This window comes from Salvelinus alpinus, chromosome 3, assembly GCF_045679555.1.
Source record: "Salvelinus alpinus chromosome 3, SLU_Salpinus.1, whole genome shotgun sequence".
NCBI lineage: Eukaryota > Metazoa > Chordata > Actinopteri > Salmoniformes > Salmonidae > Salvelinus > Salvelinus alpinus.
The window spans coordinates 73720715-73742664 of NC_092088.1; the positions used below are offsets into that span (position 1 = coordinate 73720715).

Sequence of the window (21950 nt, forward strand, 5' to 3'; positions counted from 1 at the left end):
GTTTCGTAAAGGTTAGGTTGTTACGAATCGGATTATTTCCATTGTTGAGTGGTTGCTCGACTATCTTGTCAATATAATAAAACATCTTTGTCATTGCGCTATTAACGGAAGCACTTGTCGGCAGTCCTGCTCTAAAATTATTCCGTATGGAATTGATCGCACAGCTCAAAAGTTCTGCGCAGCGAGTTATTTTTTTGTTTCGCTCTAGCGAGCTTGTGCGGAACCATTGCAATGTCGATATAGCTTCCACACGGATGTAAAATAGGTACCATTAACGACCATTGAGCCACCATCTTTGATTGAGTTACAAAAGATAACGTAACGACCTAACGTTTTTTTTTGTGCAAACTTACGAGTAAACGTGGCTATTATTAACATCATTTTCACACCTACCGTTTTCGGATGTAACGGCAAGGAACACTCAATATGGAAGGACGCATCCATGGGGGAAAAGGTAAAACAGGACTTTTAGCTAAAAAGGTAGCTAGACAGTGGATATAAAGAAATCAGTATAGCAACTACATGACGAGCTAGCTAGCAAAGTGGCTAACTTCCTGAAACCGAATGTTGAAGAACATAAACAAAAAACATATTTATCAGTCAGTTGCAACTGCATTACTTGCAGTTTGGGGTTGTAGGCTGGGTATCTGTATAGCACTTTGTGACAACTGCTGATGTAATAAGGCCTTTATAAAATAAATTTGATTCATTTACTAATAGTTGCTCATCGTTCTCACATCTTTTAGTGTTTTATAGTTTGTTCATCCTGCTAGAGTTTGATGTAATGTGCAATAATAGGTACTTATAAATTGATTTGTGAACAACTAAGTCAACTTCTGTGTTTCAGGTCCCCCTCTTCCTCTCCCCTCTCTGCGCCTCATGGTCCCACCACTGCGGCTGGTCTCTGCAGCCATCTGGCAAACAATCCAGCAGAGACACGTGATGGATTATGGGATGCTGGAGGAGTTTGTTACCATGGTCACAGAGATGGTTCCAGAGCTTCTGAACCTCAGACAGAGGGCCCAACTTATTCTGGGTCTTCGAGCGCGGGTGAGAAGAAGAGACAGAACTAGTGCTCATCATTATGTGGGGAATGATGTAATATGATCATATTTAGTTATCTTTTGTCTCAAATAAGTCTTCTGACATGTTTGCTCTGGTTTCAGCTGGTCCTAGAGTTGTGTCGCTCCAAGCCGATCACAGACCTCCAGACCATTCAGCCACACCTGGACAGGATACAGACCCTCACACCTCTCTGGGGGACACAGGTGAGCTCCTTAGGGCAGAGACTCAGCTAATGTCTAAATCAGTCAGTCATAGGCATATTTTTGTTAAGACATTGATTAGGGAGGCACGATATATTGGTGAGCATATCGGAATCGGACGATATTAGCCAAAAATGCCAACATCGGTATCGACCCGATGTCTAGTTTAACGCCGATGTTAAAAACCGATGTCAAAGCTACCGTGCATACCTATATAACTTAGGTACGTGACGTAATAACACCACGTAAAATTTTGCGCTACACGGTCAACACAGCATTCCTAACCTAGCCCACACAATGTCTACTGTGTGGATTGAGCAGTCAACAAATCGAGCAGTCGTTTGAAAGAGTAAGAACATTTCAGCGAGACAACTCAAAGATGAAATCCATTAAAGCCAATATAATGAAATTCATTGCCCTTGACAATCAACCGTTATCTGTCGTGGGTCATGTTGGCTTAAGCTGACTGGTCGAGCACCGGTACACTATTTTTCAGATGTTGCCCTACCGTAGTTACGCAGTAGAAGCTTCACTGCTATTTGCTTCACGACATGCATACTATGGAACACCGTTTGGGTCTTTGCGTGTCAACAAAGATACATTAGCACTGTCAAAGCTGTACAAAAATGTCTGCAAACACCAGCCACGAACGATGTGTTTACAATACCGCGTTGGTAATAAAGCATAATTTGTTCGACCGCAACTTCTGGTGTAGTTAGCTTTAGCTTGGTACCTAGCTAGCATCAATACAACCAGCCTGAAAACAATGACCAGTAGAAACTGCAGTAATTTTCATTATTCTTAGCAATGATTTAGGAATCCTTGTGAGTAAGTATTAGCAAGGTTGCCACTTGTTGTTTGCCTATTGAAATTGAACTTCAGTTCATGAAAATAAATAGCTAGTCAGCTACTTAACCCTGTTGCCCAAAGCTAATGTTATAAGCAGCCAGCTAGCTTCATCTGGCTAGAGAGGCTCAACTGGACCGTGTTGTGAAGCTAGCCACAATAAGAATTAGGCACAATAGTGGAATTTGCGGTTTGCCTTCCAAATAAAAGTATGTCATTGACAGTGATGCAAATGAATACAAATAGTAGAATTATGCCATAGTTTTATTTTGAAGGCTAACTGCAAAGTCCACTATTGTGGCTAATCCATATTGTGGCTAGCGTCACATAGATGGGTCCAACCACCATTAATCAAATAAGAACTGTCTTATAAATTATTTCAGATGACACCTAGCTATATAGTTAGCTAGCTAGCTATAGCTACTGAAACAGATTGTTGTTTTGCTGTGTTTTTGGGGAAGAACATTGTTTGCATCCATGAGCTAGGTAGTTTTTTTTTGTGATTAGCACTGTAGGTGCGTGAGACAACTTTACCAGCATCATAGCATACGTATCGATGAATCGTTGTGACATATGAAATACGAGGGATAGTGTAATCAACGTAAAAATTGATGAACGCATATTCAGGTCCTGGTTGATCAACAGTGTTATTTGACGTGTATCTTTTTTGACACGCAAAGACCCAAATGGCGTTCCATAGAAATCCTGGTTGAGAATGAAACGACTGAACAACGAAACAGCACAGCAAGTAAGTGGAAGAAATAGGTTTTGATTATGTTTTACTGGTAATGGGGACATACGTAAATGCCAACAAAATAACATTTTGGTCAGTGTGGTGTGTGTGTAACCTTTATTTAACTAGGCAAGTCAGTTAAGAAGAAATTCTTATTTACAATGATTGCCCGGACGACACTGGGCCAATTGTGCGCCGCACTATGGGACTCCCAATCACGACCGGATGTGATACAACCTGGATTCGAACTAGGGACTGTTGTTACGCCTCTTACACTGACATGCAGTGCCTTAGACCGCTGCGTCCATGTGTGTGTGTTAACTATTTAACTGTACTAGAATGCTTAAAAGGCCGCTAAAATTTTAAATATCGGTATCTATTTTTTTTGTCAAGGAAAATATCAGATATCGGTTTCAGCCAAAAATGTCATATCGGTGCATCACTAACAATGATACGTTATTGCAAAAACATATGCAACCTAAATGACAAACTATCATCTAGATGTCCTGATGAAGGCAACATGTTTATATTATGTGTTTCAGGCGACTGATGCAGAGGTAGGATTATCTGAATCCAACTTTCTGGGGCTGGTTCAAACCCTTCTGAAAGACCCTGATGAGAGGAATCATTTCTTCCAGGTCAGTGGGTATGGAATAGCTGTGTGTCATTTCCACAAATTAAATAGTCTCCTCTGAGAGGTTTTCATAGCTTATATTTCATTACTCTGTTTTAGGATGTTTTTCCTGTAGAATTTGGTCCCAGTTATGACGCAGCCATACAGAATCTCATGTGGCAATTTCTTTCGAGGCTTGAGAAGCTACTTCCCATGTCAAACTTCCAACAGGTACTAGTAGAAATAAACTAAAATCATATAGAGGAACCATGGACTTAGCACTTAGGCTTTGTGGGAATTCTACCTATGTTCTTTCTAACTCTGTATCCCTCATTTGTCAGGCTTCCTCGCTGCTCGGCGATGTTCCCTCTGTTCTGGAGGAATGTGTTGAGTCCGTGTCTCACCCTCAGCAGCTGAAAACTCTACTTCAGTACCACAGAGACCTCGGCCAGCTAGACAACCATGGTAGGCATCTCACAGAACCCATAATTTTCATGCTTTATATGATGGATTCGTTTTGACACAACCAATGGCAAATTACGTCTATTGAGCATTACTGGGTTGAGTTTTGGTTCCCTTTTTTCTTCTTTCACAGACCCTCCATCTTCCACCGATGGGGACTGCATTCTCTCAGCTCTCTGTCTTCCTCCTGTGGAACGGGTGGTGATTGCAACAGAGGTGGATAAAGAAGGAAAAATTATGGATGTAAAAGAAAGAGAAGAGGAGGTGGATAGCAGGTCAGGGGAATGTGAGAAAAACAAAATATCCTCTGTTAATGACGAGGAGGCAGAGGATGATGCAGAGTTTGCTGACCAAGTGACAGAGAGAGATCCGGAGTATGAAACAGTGATGGTTATAGGGGAAGATGGGATAGAGAAGCCTTTCAAACTTCTCAAAAAGCACCCCCAAAAGAAAGAGGAAACCCATGGTGAACAATGCAGAACAACAGTCAAACCTGGACAAAAGATAAGCATAGGCGTGTCTAAAGCAATCATGTCCTCCATGATACAAAAGCCCTCAGTGGACCTACAAGGGGTTGTTATTGCTAACGTAACACAGACCCCCAAATCCAGTCAAACGGTTGGGAGAGCCAAAAGGTCCCTGGAGCGTAGGACATGCAAGGTGTGTGGTAAGGTCGTCCAGCGTCCTGCAGTCTTGAGGAAACACATGGTGACTCACACTGGTGACTGGCCCTATCAATGTCCTACTTGTAAGAAGATTTACAAGACCTTGGGAAGCTTCCAGGAACATACTGAAAAATGTGTCTATCCTATTGAGGAAATGCCTGAGGAAAGTGAGCCGTCCATATCAGTAATGCAATACAAGGGTCTGATGTTGAAGAAAATCTTACCGCGTCCGCCAGGACAAAAAGTAGCCCAAAGTGAAAAACAAAAACGCATTGTCTGCAAGACATGTCCTGTTTGTGGGAAGACTTTAGCCACAAGTTCGAGTATGAAGCGGCATCAGATTATCCACACCGAGCCCAAAAAGTGCAGAGTGTGCGAACAGGTCTTCCCTAACCCTTCCGAACTGAAGATCCACATGGAGTCCCATCCGAAGAAAGGCATCCATCAATGTAGTAACTGTGAGAGGACTTTCAAGCACGATTACAGTGTGAAGGCTCATGAAGAGGCTTGTCTGTTTCTGAGTCATCAACAAGGGGAGCTTGGAGAGAGCAGTGGTCTTCCAGCTACGGGGCAGACAGACCCAGGGCCATCGGGCAGTACACACCAGCAGAGCGTGACATGTGAAGCAGAAATCCTACAACTCTCTGCCACTCTGAGCAAACAGAATTCTGCCTTCACCTACATGCATTCTGTGGAGGGGTCATCCGCAAGGGCCAAAAGGTCCCTGGAGCGTAGGACATGCAAGGTGTGTGGTAAGGTCGTTCAGCGTCCTGCAGTCTTGAGGAAACACATGGTGACTCACACTGGTGACTGGCCCTATCGATGTCCCACGTGTAAGAAGATTTACAAGACCTTGAGAAGCTTCCAGAAACATATTGAAAGATGTGTCTTTCCTATTGAGGAAACGCCTAAGGACAGTGAGTCGTCCTCCACCAATGCAACTGAATCTTCTTCCCCGGAACCCAGCGCACCTATAGGATCATCCAAACGCTGTGCAAGGTGTCCTATTTGCCATAAATTTATATTGGGATATTTGCGATATCACATTCTATCTCACTCAGATGAGCGCCCACATGCTTGCCCTCGTTGTGGGTCGAAGTACAAGTTTGACTTTGTGTTGAGGAGGCACATGAGACTGTTTTGCAAGGTGAAGAAGGGTGAACCTGTTGAATTAGGGGGAAAGAAAGTCCATAAGTGTAATGAATGTGGTAAGGAATTCGGACTAAAATCCACACTGACGGCACACAAGCGCATCCACAACCCGCTCCGCTGCGCCTATTGCCGAAGGATGTTCCCAGACCAAGAAACACTTGCAATACACAAGGTAGAGCACAAACCGGTTCAATGCACCATGTGTGAGAAGAGCTTCAATGTGATAAGGTACCTCTCCAGACACTACGTCGATGACCATCAGTTCAGCGGTCCGTTCCGCTGCACCTACTGTGAGAGAAGCTACGCTGATTTAGCAGCTCTCATCAGACACCAGAGGATTCACACTGGCGGGGAGCCCCCATACAAGTGCGCCCACTGTCCAAAGAAGTTCCATTTTGAAACTGCTCTTGTGACACACCAGAGAAATCACACGGGAGAGAAACCATGCCTTTGCTGGGAGTGTGGCAAGACCTTCCAATCCAAGGGGATTCTGAAATCTCACATGAATCGTGTTCACACTCCTCAGGTGAAACGCATCCCTTGTTCCCAGTGTAACAAAGTTTTCAGGGACAAAGGTCAAATGAAGATGCATGAGAATGTATACCACAAAGGGGTGCGTTACCCGTGTTCCTACTGTGGTAAGGGGTTCTACAGCCCTGCCCCATTGGCAAGACACGTGCTGATTCACACAGGGGAGAATCCTTATTCTTGCACATATAAGGAGTGTACAAGGGTTTTCAAATCCGCATCTGAACTGAGGATACACATGAGATACCATACTGGAGAGCGGCCATTCAAGTGCAAGGACTGTGGGAAGGGTTTTGTTCAAGCCCATTATCTCACCATACACCGGCGAAGTCATACTGGGGAGAAGCCTTATCCATGTCTCACCTGTGACAAGTCCTTCGGCACCTCCCATCAGTTGAGCAGACACATGAAGACTCACACGGGAGAGAAGCCCTACCAATGTATGGATTGCGGGAAAGCTTTCAATCGTAGAGACCGTTTGCGGACTCATCAAGACAAATGCCACCCAGCTTATTAGTCAAAGTTCTATAAATGCTTGTGTTATCCAACTGTAAATTAACTGCAAAATATGTAGCTTATTATGTAGCCAGTAGCAAATAACACTGCCTGAATTGAACATGCATAATGTTGTATTTCATTTTTTACTATGGCTGTAGTGATGAACTCATTTCTTCTGCAATTAATAAAGTACAGTTTTTTTATTTATTTTTTATTTATCCGTTATTTTACCAGGTAAGTTGACTGAGAACACGTTCTCATTTGCAGCAACGACCTGGGGAATAGTTACAGGGGAGAGGAGGGGGATGAATGAGCCAATTGTAAACTGGGGATTATTAGGTGACCGTGATGGTTGAGGGCCAGATTGGGAATTTAGCCAGGACACCGGGGTTAACACCCCTACTCTTACGATAAGTGCCATGGGATCTTTAATGACCTCAGAGAGTCAGGACACCCGTTTAACGTCCCATCCGAAAGACGGCACCCTACACAGAGCAGTGTCCCCAATCACTGCCCTGGGGCATTGGGCTCTTTGTTTAGACCAGAGGAAAGAGTGCCTCCTACTGGCCCTCCAACACCACTTCCAGCAGCACCTGGTCTCCCATCCAGGGACTGACCAGGACCAACCCTGCTTAGCTTCAGAAGCAAGCCAGCAGTGGTATGCAGGGTGGTATGCTGCTGGCTGTCAGTCATCAACACCTCTCATTCAGTCAAGTCAGGAAGCCAGAGTCCAATGTTTCCCGTAAAATATTTTTGTGATGGCAACATGATGCAAAAGAAAGCTCAGGGGGAAAAAAACAAATCCTAACCAATTGGAATGATCTGCATGTGAAGACAGATGTCTTTAAAATAAGGTAGTCATTCTGGTTCCAATTTAACAATGCCCGTAGAATCATGTTTGTCATAAAGATTAACAGCTAGATCTCTCCTAAAGTGAGCTCAACAATATGCACATCATGTAGACAATTCTATGGACATTATCTTTTATTGAAAGGAAAGATGTATCTGAATAGAACATGAATGGCTTCAGGAGCTGATTTCTGCCTTGGTAGCCTACAGTATATTGCCATTGAATGAGCCATTTTGAAATGACAGACTATGATAAATATAGATAGCCCATTGTTTGGTGTAAGAAAATGTTGACGTAAATGTGAATTGAAAGCCATTTACAGCAATGCAGATGCGGCAGTTACTGTATCAGTGAAAACATCTTTGGGGCTCTGAGTGAGATCTCATATCCACTGAATGTACAGTTAATTCAAATAGCAGGTGACAGTTACTGGTAAAGTCCAACTTCATTCAAAAAACAAAGTTGGTTGGGGAAATATTAAGTATTGACTAGGACATGAACAGTTTTAACTGCCATCTTTATACAGGAATGTACACTGGGTCAGAAAGACAAACAAAAAGGTTTTCCAGCCAAAGCCAAGGGATACAACGCCTCCATTACACTTCCGCTCCATTGGGATTCAGGAAAAAAATACTATGTACATTTGAGATAGCAAATACTCTTACAAATGGTTTCAGTTAATATCCCACCCCAAGAAGTTGGCTCCAATATTTTACGGTGCCAAATCAAAGGCAATTTGTTTTCAACTCTTTCGCTAATGTGTCAAATCAGAGTACACTTATGTAGAAAAATTATTCCTTTATACAGTGATAAAAAAAGGCAAGATGCATCAAACAGAAAGCTGCAGGATGGCCTCTTCAGGTTGATTCTGGGGTGTATTCAGCGAGGAAGCGTTCAAAGCGTTGCAGATAGAAATATAATGAATTGAGCTGACAACTATTTTCTAGCTCTACATAATCATCTGTTCTACACAGTACATTTCTTTCTGAGAGCCCTTACGTTTGCACCCCCCTGAACAGGCCCATGGGTGTCGCTGATAGTGGTCAGGAGACAGGACAAACTGTAAAAGTCTCGCTCTCTGTCTCACGCATCTTACACTGGTGGGGGGAGTAGAGGGGGTGGGATGGCGGCAACGGTTTCCTTTGTCGCACCATCCACGAGTCTGCCAAATCGATGATCTTTGGCACTTATGCTGGCAGACTCAGCTTCTTTCCTTTCAGTACTGAAACAGAGGAGAGATGTTTAGGTTCAACGCTCCTGTTCAACCAATGTAGAGCACATTTTCTTCACATCTGTAACAGATACCAGAGGCTCCTGGTGAGTGCTGAAAGTGACAAGCCAATCATATATACTGGACTTTAAGACCCTAGGCTTCCACATTGAGAGTAGGAGTAAAGTGCCTGGTTAGTTAGCCAACGTATACAAATGCTAAACCATTATAGCTCCCAGTTAATATAGAACGGGGTAAGATGAGACACTAGACTCACAAGTCAAAGTTCATGCCAGCTTATTCACGCTGCACGGCCTCATTAAGTCACCATTGCACGATACACCCAGCCCCATTTTCTTACATTTAGCTTTGTGTCAAAACCAGTACCCCATAGAATACTTAATGCCTCATTCACATTACATCTGAGCAGTCTGTAGAGATGTGCCGGATGTCATTCATTTAAATGGGAACCGTATGCAGCAGTGTTGTACCACAGCGCACCCTGCAGTTGAAGGCTCTGTTGTGAAACGGATGTGCATACTTTACATTTTTCCAAACTGCATTGTCTTCAGCGCAGCCAGAGTCCGTGTACAAGTACAAGTACAGTGAAATGATTTTCTAGCAGCTCTAAACCCAACAATGCAGTAATCAATATCAATGTAGTACTAAAAATAACGTAGAACAAAAACAAACGAGCAATAAAATAAAAACAAAAAGCTAAATACAGGTGAACAAGATGTGATTTTCAGCAATGGTTTTATGGGATATCTAGTGGCTTGTAAACAATTAACCATTCCTATAAGTGAGTACTATTTTAATAGTATTGTTAAATACACATTGACCGTTAAGCCAATTATACTATGTGACTTGCCTCCCATTTGAGTTTGTTTTTATTTCTAATTATTAGGTGCAGGTTGCTAGCTACAATATCTTCAGCATAGCCTAGCTTTTAGCTACCGTTAGCTAGCTGCTCTGTAAGCTAGTTTAACTTGGAAGAAAATTTAAGAAACAAGTTTAAGAAAAACAAAAATAAATGTTTTATTATCACCTGAAACAATATGTTTCTCCTGTCTAGAATGAAAGTCGTTCTGCAATCTTCCAAAATAAATGTGATCTCTGACTAGAGACTCTCCTCAATCTTGTCTTGCGCTGTCTCATCTTCATGCAATCTGGTTCCATTACTGGATGGAGAAGCATAGGGTTTCTATGCTCGCCGTCCAGTAGCGGAACCAGATTGCATGAAGATGGCATAAGACATAATGAAATAAGTCAAGATGTGAATGGGGCATTACTCTAAGCACTCTGTAACAGTTTCGGCGATGTAAGAGAAGTGAGTAAAAGGACACTACAGCGTCACACTTGGCACCAAATTTACTTAGGAAATAAGTTGGCAGACTGCAACTTGACTCACCTTTCGTTACATACAGATAGAAGAAGTCGCAATAGAGGATTGTCTGAACGACACCAGCCACGATAGCAATCATGTCGAAAAACCCCTCGAAATAGAAGCGCCAGATCCAGTTGATGAGGTAGAGAGCCCGGTACAGGCCCAGGAAGAACAGGTAGTGGGTGGTGATAGTCTCTGCCTCGCCAGTCTTACTGATCATGAAGAGCTGTGGCAAGATGGCCACTGACTCCAAGTAGATGGAGAACGTCCACAGGATCTGGAGGGAGAGAAGATGGGGGGGGGGGGGGCTCTAAATCAGTTGCTGTATAAGACACGGATGCAGTATGCACTCATCATACCGAGATGTGTGTGTGGACTTACCTCGAGAGGAGAGAAGTCGTGGTTGACAAGGAAAGCCAGCCCTCCCACGGGGACGACCAGGAACTCCACTCTGAAGGTGTCATGGTTACCGTCGTACGTGGCCTTGAACTTAGTGTAGATCAGGTACACGGTGGCATACGCACAGCCAATGTAAATTACCTGAAACAATACAATCCACTAGTCAAGGGTGAGGATACATACAGCACTCTGATTAGATGATCCCTTCACTGTAACTTGGAAGGCGAGTGTGTGTGTGTTTACATCCAAATTACTTTAACCCAGGGGTCTCCAACAGGTAGATTAGCTCGCAGCTCACCTATGAGTAGCTCGCCAATTAATTCTAAAAGTACATGCATTTAAAGTGTTCCATTGCAAACTGTCATAAACATAAATCTCCCAGCTACTATCCAATCAAAGCCACATTGACATTATCCCACCTCTGGTTATCCACTATTGCCTTAAAAAGCCAAATGTAACATCCACCAATAAATGTTCAGCAATATTGCCCCCGTTTGGTGCGCGCGTGTCTATCTAGACAGTTAGCGACGCTAATGATAACCATCTTGTGGGTAGACCGAATGAGTTTCCCCCAAAAAAAATTATTTAAATGTTAACTGCAAAGTAGGCTTACCTGACAGCACTATATTGATACACATAATCATTGGTTGGCCATTGTTTCGCAAACTGCCATGACGTGCTGCAGCAGTAGGCCAACAGCAGAAAATTGCTAGACCTACACATTCCTCTTGATAGATGAGCAATTAAAAGGGGAATTACACCAACAAAGAAATCTAAAATCAGACCTCAATAATGGTCTTCTGATGCGATTTAAATATTTTCATTGACTCAGAACATGTTTTCATTGTTTCGCTATGAATAATTGTAATATTGAGTACCAAAATAAAAACAGGAAACGGAATTTGGGAAAAAAACAAAAGATTTTATGTGGTCCCCTTAGATTATTTAGCAGGTATATTGACAGAAAACATATATTGTACATCACAGACCCAGGGAAGAGTTGCAGGGTAGAGAAGAATGTGCCAATTTGAAAGCTTTTTTAATTATGAAAACTTTATAGCTTGCAAAAGGTTTAAAAATATATATATACTAGAAAAGGTTGCAGACCCGAGTTAACCAGTCTTCAGAAAGTACTCATACCCATTGACTTATTCCTCATTGTGTTATATCCTGAAAATGTATTAAAATAGATTCTCTCATCCATCTACACACAATAACCCCATAATGACAAAGTCAAAATGTTTAGAAATGTTAGCAACTTTATTGAAAATGAAATGCATAAACATCCAATTTACTTAAGAATTCACACGAGTCAATACTTTGTAGAAGCACCTTTGGCGAAAATTACAGCTTTGAGTTGTCTTTGGTACTGTATGTCTATCAGCTTTGCACATCTGGATTTGGGGATTTTCTCCCATTCTTCCTTGTAGATTTTCTCAAGCTCTTTTAAGTTAGATGGGGAGCTGCGGTGAACAGCAATCTTCAAGTTCTTCCACAGATTTTCAATAGGATTCACGTCTGGGATTTCCCTGTACTTGGATCCTAGTCTCTGCCGCTGAAAAGCATCCCCATAGCATGATGCTGCCACCACCATGCTTCACGGTAGGGATGGTGTTAGAAGTGTGATGAGCTGTGCCTGGTTCTCCAGACATAGCACTTGCATTCAGGCCAAACAGTTATATTTTTGTCTCAGACCAGAGAATATTTTGCCTTTCATGCTGACCACAGCACTTGCGTTACAAAATAAAATTACACATACATGTTATTCAATCATTGTATCCACACTGCTCACTTGTGTCTACATGGCCAGGCGCTAAAATAGCTGAAAGTCCCACCTCATTGGTTTTTAGGAGCATATACCCACATGGGTGATTGAACGATTAACTGAGGTCCACACTCCAGTTCAGTTGGTGGTGATGCACCTTAAAGTCGGTTGCCAACCGCCATATAAAGTTCAAAGAAGAGATTACTAGAAACTAACTCTGTTTACCTTTAATTCATTGTAGGAGTAGAGGACATTGTGCATTTCAGGTAAAATTACAACTCAATGTTTATATCCCAGGACAAATTAGCTAGCAACAGCACGCTAGCTAGCTAAATTGCCATGAATATTTAATGCTTTTCGACCAGTCCCCAAATTAATATAATTGGTTCGGAGCTTGTTTTGATATTTCAACCAAAGTGTCCTGATCGCGTCTGGACAAAATCAACATGCGCGCGATGACGCACACAGCCTAGTCAGCATGTCTTTCACCTGCCTTTTTGAAAACTCCAGGTGTACTGTCATGTGCCTTTTTCTCAGGAATGGCTTCCATATGGCCACTCTCTCAAGGCCCAGAATGGTTAAGTGCTGTAGAGACTGTTGTCCTTCTTGCAGGTTCTCCCATCTCAGCCAAGGAACTATGTAGTTCTGTCAGTGGTCATTGGGTTCTTGGTCATCTCCCTGACCAAGGTCCTTCTTGCCCGGTACTCAGTTTGGTTGGACAGCCAGCTCTAGGCAGAGTCTGGGTAGTTCATGTTTTTTTCCATTTCCCAATGGAGACCACTGTGGAAATTTTCAACACTCTAGAAATTGTTTTATACCCTTCCCCAGATATACAGTGGCAAGAAAAAGTATGTGAACCCTTTAGAATTACCTGGATTTCTGCATAAATTGGTCATAAAATGTTATGATCTTCATCTAAGTCACAACAATAGACACAGTCTGCTTAAACTAATAAATAAACACAAACTATACTTTTTCATGTCTTTCTTGAACACACTGTGTAAACATTCACAGTGCAGGGTTGAAAAAGTATGTGAACCCTTGTATTTAATAACTGGTTGACCCTCCTTTGGCAGCAATAACCTCAACCAAACATTTTCTGTAGTTGCGGATCAGACCTGCACAACGGTCGGGAGGAATTTTGGACCATTCCTCTTTACAAAACTGCTTCATTCAGCAATATTCTTGGGATGTCTGGTGTGAACTGCTCTCGAGGTCATGCCACAGCATCTCAATCGGGTTGAGGTCAGGACTGACTGGGCTAACCCAGAAGGCGTATTTTCTTCTGTTGAAGCCATTCTGTTGATTTACTAATGTGTTTTGGGTTGGTGTCCTGTGGACATTCTCCAGCAAAATGTCTTGATAAACTTGGGAATTCATTTTTCTGTCGATGATTGGAAGCTGTTCAGGCCCTGAGGCAGCAAAGCAGCCCCAAACCATGATGCTCCCTCCACCATACTTTACAGTTGGGGTGAGGTTTTGATGTTGGTGTACTGGGCCTTTTTTTCTCCACAGTGTTGTGTGTTCCTTCCAACCAACTCAACTGTAGTTTCATCTGTCCACAGAATATTTTGCCAGTAGCGCTGTGGAACATCCAGGTGCTCTTTTGCGAACTTCAGATGTGCAGAAATGTTTGTTTGACAGCAGTGGCTTCTTCCGTGGTGTCCTCCCACAAACACCATTCTTCTTTAGTGTTTTACGTATTGTAGACTCGTCAGAGAAAGACTCACAGAATATGCTAAGTCTTTAGCTGACGCTCTAGGATTCTTCGTAATTAACCTCATTGCACATTCTGCCCTGTGCTCTTGCAGTCATCTTTGCAGGACAGCCACTCCTAGGGAGGGTAGCAACAGTGCTCTACTTTCTCCATTTATAGAGAATTTGTCTTAACGTGGACTGATGAACATCAAGGCTTTTAGAGATACTTTTGTAACCCTTTCCAGCTTTATGCAAGGCAAAAATTCTTAATCTTAGGTCTTCTGAGATCTCTTTTGTTCAAGGCCCGGTTCTTCTCAGGAAATGCTTCGAGCAAACTCGAATTTTGTGAGTTTTTTTTTTTTTTTAATGGGGCAGGGCAGCTCTAACCAAAATCTCCAATCTCATCTCATTGGACTCCAGGTTAGCGTACTCCTGACTCCAATTAGCTTTTGGAGAAGTCATTAGCCTAGGGGTTCACATACGTTTTCCAACCTACACTGACTGTTTAAATTATGTATTCATTATAGACAAGAAAAATACAATAATTTGTGTGTTATTAGTTTAAGCACACTGTCTATTGTTGTGACTTAAGATGAACAGATTTAGTCAAATTTATGCACAAATCCAGGTAATTCCAAAGGGTTCACATACTTTTTCTTGCCACTGTATGCATCATCACAATTTCCTCTTGCAGATCTATGGACTGTTCCTTCAACTTCATGGTATAGTTTCTGCTCTGACATGCACTGTCAATTGTGGAACCTTATATAGATAGACATGTGTGTTTCTTTCAAAATCACAACCAAACAATTGAATTGGCCACAGGTGGACCCCAATCAAGTTGTGACAGAAAGATCAAAGGAAATTGGATGCACCTGAGCTCAATTTGGAGTGTCATAGCAAATGATGTCAATACTTATGTAAATGAGATATTTCTGTATTTCATTTGAAATACATTTTCAAGCATGTTTTCACTGTCATGCGGTATTGTGTGTAGAGGGGTGAGAAAAATAGAAAATGTTATGCATTTTGAATTCAGGCTGTAACAAAATGTTGAATAAATGAAGGGTTTTGAATACTTTTTGAAGGCACTGTTGACATCTTACTAAAAGCAACCTCAGATACAGATGAGAAAAGTTAGCAAATTATCTGCTTATTGGGTTTTAAAATGTACTAACTAGCAGTATCCATAGTTAGAGGTACACGTTTTGGACACACCCACTCACATACACCAATGAACCTTGGATATACAAGGGTGTCAACTTATCAGTACTTCAATATTGACTCGTGAATAGATCGCTCTACTACAGAGCATGGGTGGGGCGTGTTGCTTGCACAAAGAGCTGTAAGAGGATGAGCCTGCCACCCTCATGGAGGTGAGGGGGTCTATGGTGTTAGTGTCTCACCTTCATGGTGGTGTTGTAGAGGGAGATGAAGGAGGTGAGCAGGTCCAGGTAGCGCGTGGTGAACACCAAGGCGAACAGGATCTGACTCTTCCCGGAGATACCTGTCAGAGAGACAACCAACCAACAGGTGTGTGAGATGTTGCTCTTCTCTGTCAAACTCACAACAGTCCCCCAAGAGTGTATCTCAAAAGCCTTAAGAACTTCCTCTTCTTGTCCTTCATCTGATATTGTTGTGCATCCTTCCTTAGTGTGACCACTGATGTGACGTGACAGGGTTGATGTGAGACTAAGAAGTGGAATCCTTGCTTTCACCTATCCAGTCAGATCAGTGTAACTTCCCAGGGAGGAACAGGGACTGTGGTGGCCTCTTGATAGGAATCCAAACCTGGCAAGCTAATTTTATCCCATATCACAGGCTAACCCAGTTAGACCCTGCACCAGGCTTCTGTCCTCTCTAGCATGGCCAGATAGTGATGACAGTGATAAGAACTGTAAGACTTCCAAGGTGTTTTATTACAGGCAATCTAAACAGGCATAGACTCACAGCTGCCCCTCAGAAAGCCTGCCTGCAAACACTGTCAAGTGGCAACATATCCCCTCACACCCACTTGTAGTCAACCTCCCAATACATTAATAACACCACTAGTCTAGAGTATACTAAAGAATGTTTTCAGTGGTGTGGTTATGTTCCTAATGACAGGCCCAGTACCTGAGCATAAACAGATTTTTGCCTGACTGGAATTGGTGTCACAAATCCAAACTCTTGTGGGCCACCTGCCAACTGAAGTTGTTGATACATGACAGGTGTCAATGACTCCTCTGACAGCTCAGATAATGCAACCTAAACCTAACCTTCAACCCCAAACCAGTTCACACAACAGACTATGCAACAAACCTTGTATTCCCAGGAGACATTGGAATTGAACTAATTTAATTTTGTATAAGGTAAAGTAAATATTCTGCTCTAGCTGTGCATTCGACAGCTATTTTTCTTATCAACGTTTAGTAAAAGCGCTGCCACGTCACAGGTCAGGCCAGGGAAGCATCGGCGTTCAAATCAACTGGGAACTCGGAAAAATACTAGGTGACGATTCAGGTCGGAAAGTCTAAACACTAGAAAGAGGCGTAAGTTTTTGAGTTGGAATTCCGAGTTGGATGGCCGGTCATATCGATTTTTCGCAATCTGAGCTCTTTTGTTTCCGAGTTCCCAGTTCCTGTACTACAACAGGGATAATTTTATTTATTTTTGTTTTACCGTTATTTAACTAGCCAAGACAGTTAAGAACAAATTCTTATTAGTGGGTTAACTGCCTTGTACAGGGGCAGAACGACATTTTTACCTTGCCAGCTCGGGGATTCGATCTAGCAACCTTTCGGTTACTGGCCCAACGCTCTAACCACTAGGTTACCTGATGCATGACATATCACACACGAAAACGGGTTAATAGTGGCGCATTCGCCCGCTGCACTGATGGGTGCCCCCAAACTGACATGCGCAAATCTGTTGCCTGACATCACTAGCAGCTAGCTGGTCAGTAAATGAATGGGATACTCAAATAGTTCATGTTTGTTTCTTGTTAATTAGCTGTTCAAGCTAACTAACGATAACCAACCAAATGTGTCATGATCACTGGGATGTAGGTGATTTAATTTGGCTAGGTGTATTTCGGCCTTTCCCAACATTGTTAACAAGGCCGTGCTAGCGTCAATGTTAACAATCTGGTTTGATAAAGCCGCAAGCGCTAACTTCGTTACCGAGCTAATAGCTAACTTGTCAACACAAGAATCCACTGCAAGGAATCGTTGCTAGCTGGAATGAAGATGTCAATCGGAGATGTGTGCAGCCTGCAAATACTCCAAATGGGAATCTTACTCACCGGCACAGGACCTGGTTTTCCATATTTTTAGAAGTAGAATAATGATGGCTGCTAAATGGGAAAGATCGCCGGTGAGTCTGAAAATGTTCATGATTCTGCTGGGTGTTGCAGGCGGCTTTGCCTTCGCTAGCACGAACTTATGCCCGTCAAAACAAATTCGACCTTCTAACCCCTGTTACTGACCGGTTTAAAACCTTACAAGATGTTCTGTCAGGCACCTAAATGAACGTTTTCCTCGGTATGAATGGGAAAATGTCGAGTAATGCGCGACGTGGCCAAAGATAGCGGCGCCCAAATGCAAGTCGGGAAAAACTTGACGGTCGCGGAATGGGACACGCCCGTAGGAGGGGCATGTCCGTGATCACAGAAATTGAATTTCTAGTCATTATTTTTAACTAGTATATTTATTAAAAAACGAACTAATCCACAGACCGAACTGAGAATTTGACATTGGATTGAACAACTACATTGGAGAGTATATTCAAATAAGCTTAAATAGACTTGTCACTCAAATGCACATAATACTGGCATCCAAGACATCCTTCATGTAAATTACATCCTATCTGATACATACGTCATCTCAAACGTCCACTGCACTTTAAATATAAAAAGTTAGCTACTATTGAATAAATGACATAAGTCACAGAAAAAATATTTTTATTGTTGAGGTGATATTACTTTACGTAAAATACACTGACTGGAACATTAAAGTAAACTTGTTCTGCTGCCTATAAAACTGTAGATTGGAGATATTCACTGACAAGGCCTCACATTGCTATAAATAATCAATCCAGATATCATTGTAACAGAACGTTACTGCCCAGTTGATGATACAACAGTTAGAAACAGTGTGCTTATAATTAAACCTGAAGACAAATAGACTGGTGGGAAGGAATTCCCTCCATCTGTGCTTGACTAAATCAATTAGATCAACCAGTTCATATGTACAGTATCACAATGTTATTGTTGGAGAAATGACCAACTAACCCAGAATAAGACAATACGTTTACATCACTATACTTCAACCAAGAACAGACCATTTCCACAGTGATATGTTGGCACAGAAGATGAGATCCTCCCTCCCTATCATTTACAGAGTTGTGTTTTATAGTCCAATCAGGATTTTTATGTTCAAATGGCAAATATCCATTTTGTGTTTTTTTTGTTGCTTTGAATGTAGAGGTATGACACAGTATGACACGACAGTTGGTAAACAGTGAAGCTACCCGAGTTTCAAACCAGGATTCCCCAGCTGACTTTAAAGAGATAAAGTGGTAATGTAAATGAGAAATACTCTCAATGTAATTAAGAAAATCTTACTTAACCTCCACTAATTCAATACAAATCCAGCAGCCAGTCAGATAGCTTTCTACTGTATCTACTGTACACAGATGCTCTAGGAAAGGTCAGCTGATGCATCTCAATAGTCTAAAGTTGCTTCCTCTCCTCGGTCTGCACTCATCTGAAAACAAAGGATGGGTATCTGTGCTATTATAGCAGCTGTGACTGCAGCATTGAGGCAATGTCAATTTTCTTCACGATTGGCTGATCCCTACTGACGACCCGGTTGGGCATGACTCCAACAGGGTCACCAATAGAAATCAGCCAAATAAGTTGGAAGTCCCACCCAGTTGACTACATTAAAATGGTGGAAGCACTAAATGGCGCTGCCCATGCTAATACAGCCTTTAGGCCTCTAGAGGACTTTGGCCCTGTTTGAGAGCATCAAATCCATGATGCATTATGGGTAAATGGTGACTGACCGAACTATCTAAAAATAATAAACGAGTTATTTATGGTGCTAAATCATTTGTAGATCAGTCAGTCAGCCTACACTGTGGAACCAGCCATTATCTATGGTTCAGTCCCGTTGGAAGGACGGTTGGTTGTTTTAAGATAATGCAGATGAAGGAAGGAGACAAGGATGCAAATTTGGATAATTGAGATGCACCCCAAGATACAGTAACTGACTTCACTCCTCCACAGGTTTCAGGACGAAGACAGCATCATCCAGTACATAGTAATCTTTGTACATGTCTCCCTCACACAGGTACGGCAGCCGAGTCACTGCCTCCACCTCAAACCCCACTTCCCGGAACACCTCATTGGACAGGTTAGTGACTTGCTCCTCCCATTTCTTCCCCTTCACTTTGATGTGCTCTCTAGGGCGCTGCCACTTCCCACCTAGAGACAGAAAGAAAAAAAAGATTCAGGAGACCAATCTAGAAAAGGCCTTGTGGCAGCCAAAACAATAAAAGTATTCTACCTGTCCCCGTATATTTTATTTTAAATACTGTTACTATCCAGCCCGAAAGGATGAAAGCAGTTCCATACACATTCACACAAATATCTCATTGACATCAACATATGATTTAGCTGGAAGTCTCAAGTAAGGACATGGCCATAAGTCTTCAACCTCTATCACTGATCTGTGCTCCATCTCACCTATCTCCACCCAGGGCTGGAAGGGCAGGACAGCGGCCAGGATGAGTCTTCCCGTGCTGGGCACCAGCGAGCGGTGGATGCCCCTGAGGAGATCCAGGGGGTCGTCACAGCGGTCCAGCAGGTTCAGACAGCTGATCAGGTCATACTGGAACCCAGTATGCTGCCATTCATCAATGCCTAAAAGCCTAAGAGAAAGAAGAGGGCATCAGAGACTGTGTGTGGTGTGTAATGTGTGTGTATCACTTACCTGTACTTCTTCCTCTGGAGGTGCCACTTCATGGGAGGAGAAACCTCAGTGGCGTAGACCTCTCTGAAGTGGGCTCCCATCACCTCAGTGACACCCCCATCCCCGGCCCCTAGATCCAGCAGTCTCTCCCCTCGCCACTCGGGATCGACGCGAAGCAGCTGCTGGAGCTGATCCGCAGAGAACACAAACATAGAGCCACGACCTAGGAACCTGGGAGAGAAGTAGAGAAAGGAGAATAATGAGTGAGGGGTACGGCACCTGGACAAAAAATATTGAAAGAGGCGAGAAAAAAGCAAGCAGAGACCCAAAACAGGAGGGCGTGAGAAAGACAGAATGACAGCATTAAAACGCTGTGTTTACCTACCCATTGATGGATGTGCGTGACACCATGGGGCTGAGGACAGTGGAGATGAAGGAGTGGTAGAACTGGGTGAACATCCAGCCAGACTTTTCTATGCTGCGTCTCAGAAAAGCCTGGGTGTCCTGGTCCAGATGGCTCTGCACAAACAGAGGTCTAACCACCTCCCCCAACAAGTCTGGAGAGCACTTGTACCACTGAGGAGCAGGGAGGGGAAAGGAGGAGAAATGGGAGTGTGCAAGAGACAGTGAAAACTACTCATTGCCACAACACTGGTTTATCCGGTTGTGTCAATCTCTTCATAAACAAAGATATAAAATAAAACCTCTTGAATATTTGATTAGAAAATATGACTTCTATTCCACCTGGCAACCAAGGAAATACAGTCGCTGGTTCTTGCTGAATGCACAATTTTTCCTTCACTTCGGCAAAATTATGTCAGGGAGAAGTGTGATATTCTGCCAGTAAATAGTTGTTTCTTTGTTTAAAGGTAACTCTGTAGTTAGACACTTACCTCCTGGGTTTCTTGTCCGGCTTCTTCGCTTTCGCTTATCATGTTCATGAAAAGTGAACGAGCGAGTGGACTGCGCACGTATTTCCCTGTCCACATCTTTCTAGTAGCGAGCAGAAAGGCGATGTATCCCAACACCCACGCTACAAAAAGCAATGTCCTCAGCTGTAGATGACACATACTGACAATAACGCAACAGATTTGGCAGCTATGGGAAAAGTGACTGCGGCACCCTGGTTGTTCACTAACTGGTCACTAGATTTTCAAGTTGTTAGACAGATGTAATATTAGATAAGCTAGCCAGAGATTATCCAATTGTGATAGCACACGCAGTGCATACCTTCAGGTCCAAACATAACAAACACACAAACCTGAAGGCGTGGTGACCTTTTGGAGTCCACATGTTATTTATTCGACATCTTAATCCGTTGTGCAAATACTTTCAGCTCAATTCGAATTGTCTCGTGACGGTCACATCTGAAGACTGCCAGCCTAGCAATGCTGCGTTCAAAACAACTGGGAAATACCAGATTTCCGAGTTCTGTGCACTCAAAACAACTAGGAACTAGGAAAAATAACGACCCCCGACTGGTAAAATTAGTTTTCAACAGTCATCCACCCGGAATTCCAATTCGGGAACCCGGGCCTCTTTCTAGAGCTCCGACATGAAGTTCGCTGGCGTCATGATTCGACCTCGTTTTTATCCAAGTTCCCAAGTTGTCCTGAAAGCACCATAAACCTACATAAAAGGATAGGGGGCAAAAATCTGGAAATACACGTTTGCTTCCTGTGTTACATCTAAATAGTTCCCACACAGTCTTTTCCAACAATGAATTGTTTTCTTTTTTTCTTTAACCTTTATTTAACAATGCACACCCCAAACCACACATCGGCAGAGATGGATGGCATTTTCAATCACCTCAACACAGTTTCAGTTGTCTGGTGTGACTTAACGTTAAGTGGAGAGACAAGACGCACAGAGACATTTCTGGGGAGGTAGCATATTTGTAGTTATTAACTGTGTGGTTCCAGCCC

At 42.7% G+C, this 21950-nt stretch overlaps 3 protein-coding genes across 4 annotated transcripts; 1 reads left to right on the forward strand and 2 right to left on the reverse strand.

Moving 5' to 3' along the window:
• The first annotated feature begins 292 nt into the window (after positions 1-292).
• LOC139571302 (zinc finger protein 11-like) lies at positions 293-6965 on the forward strand. The gene is made up of 7 exons (XM_071394056.1): positions 293-454; positions 848-1050; positions 1167-1268; positions 3387-3482; positions 3578-3688; positions 3799-3922; positions 4053-6965. The coding sequence occupies exons 1-7, from the start codon at positions 427-429 to the stop codon at positions 6779-6781; spliced, it is 3393 nt and encodes a 1130-aa protein (XP_071250157.1). The 5' UTR covers positions 293-426; the 3' UTR covers positions 6782-6965.
• Positions 6966-7728: 763 nt separating this feature from the next.
• LOC139571307 (ER lumen protein-retaining receptor 2) lies at positions 7729-17694 on the reverse strand. The gene is made up of 5 exons (XM_071394063.1): positions 17355-17694; positions 15478-15578; positions 10591-10749; positions 10234-10486; positions 7729-8834 (listed from the first exon to the last, which is right to left on the reverse strand). The coding sequence occupies exons 1-5, from the start codon at positions 17443-17445 to the stop codon at positions 8800-8802; spliced, it is 639 nt and encodes a 212-aa protein (XP_071250164.1). The 5' UTR covers positions 17446-17694; the 3' UTR covers positions 7729-8799.
• A 300-nt stretch (positions 17695-17994) lies between these two features.
• Positions 17995-21634, reverse strand: mettl9 (methyltransferase 9, His-X-His N1-histidine). Of its 2 annotated transcripts, XM_071394061.1 has the most exons (6): positions 21287-21634; positions 20919-21080; positions 20411-20601; positions 20047-20256; positions 19800-19984; positions 17995-19538 (listed from the first exon to the last, which is right to left on the reverse strand). In XM_071394061.1, the coding sequence occupies exons 2-6, from the start codon at positions 21012-21014 to the stop codon at positions 19327-19329; spliced, it is 894 nt and encodes a 297-aa protein (XP_071250162.1). In that variant the 5' UTR covers positions 21015-21080; positions 21287-21634; the 3' UTR covers positions 17995-19326. The 2 variants fall into 2 exon arrangements, with proteins under 2 accessions (XP_071250162.1, XP_071250161.1); XM_071394060.1 differs by lacking the exon at positions 21287-21634 and having other exon boundaries at positions 20919-21285.
• Between the last annotated feature and the right edge of the window lie 316 nt (positions 21635-21950).

What these genes read in the sequence shown, in the direction of transcription:
- LOC139571307 (XM_071394063.1), bottom strand. Translation starts at nt 17,445, where the DNA reads ATGAACATTTTCAGACTCACCGGCGATCTTTCCCATTTAGCAGCCATC. An exon ending in GAAAACCAGGTCCTGTGCCG is followed by an intron (nt 15,579 to 17,354) that starts GTGAGTAAGATT and finishes TCTCTCTGACAG; the next exon opens with GTATCTCCGGGAAGAGTCAG. An exon ending in ACGACTTCTCTCCTCTCGAG is followed by an intron (nt 10,487 to 10,590) that starts GTAAGTCCACAC and finishes CTCTCCCTCCAG; the next exon opens with ATCCTGTGGACGTTCTCCAT.
- LOC139571302 (XM_071394056.1), top strand. Translation starts at nt 427, where the DNA reads ATGGAAGGACGCATCCATGGGGGAAAAG. An exon ending in ACGCATCCATGGGGGAAAAG is followed by an intron (nt 455 to 847) that starts GTAAAACAGGAC and finishes TCTGTGTTTCAG; the next exon opens with GTCCCCCTCTTCCTCTCCCC. An exon ending in CACCTCTCTGGGGGACACAG is followed by an intron (nt 1,269 to 3,386) that starts GTGAGCTCCTTA and finishes TATGTGTTTCAG; the next exon opens with GCGACTGATGCAGAGGTAGG.
- mettl9 (XM_071394060.1), bottom strand. Translation starts at nt 21,095, where the DNA reads ATGTGTCATCTACAGCTGAGGACATTGCTTTTTGTAGCGTGGGTGTTG. An exon ending in CCGGACAAGAAACCCAGGAG is followed by an intron (nt 20,602 to 20,918) that starts GTAAGTGTCTAA and finishes CCTGCTCCTCAG; the next exon opens with TGGTACAAGTGCTCTCCAGA. An exon ending in CTCCAGAGGAAGAAGTACAG is followed by an intron (nt 19,985 to 20,046) that starts GTAAGTGATACA and finishes TCTTTCTCTTAG; the next exon opens with GCTTTTAGGCATTGATGAAT.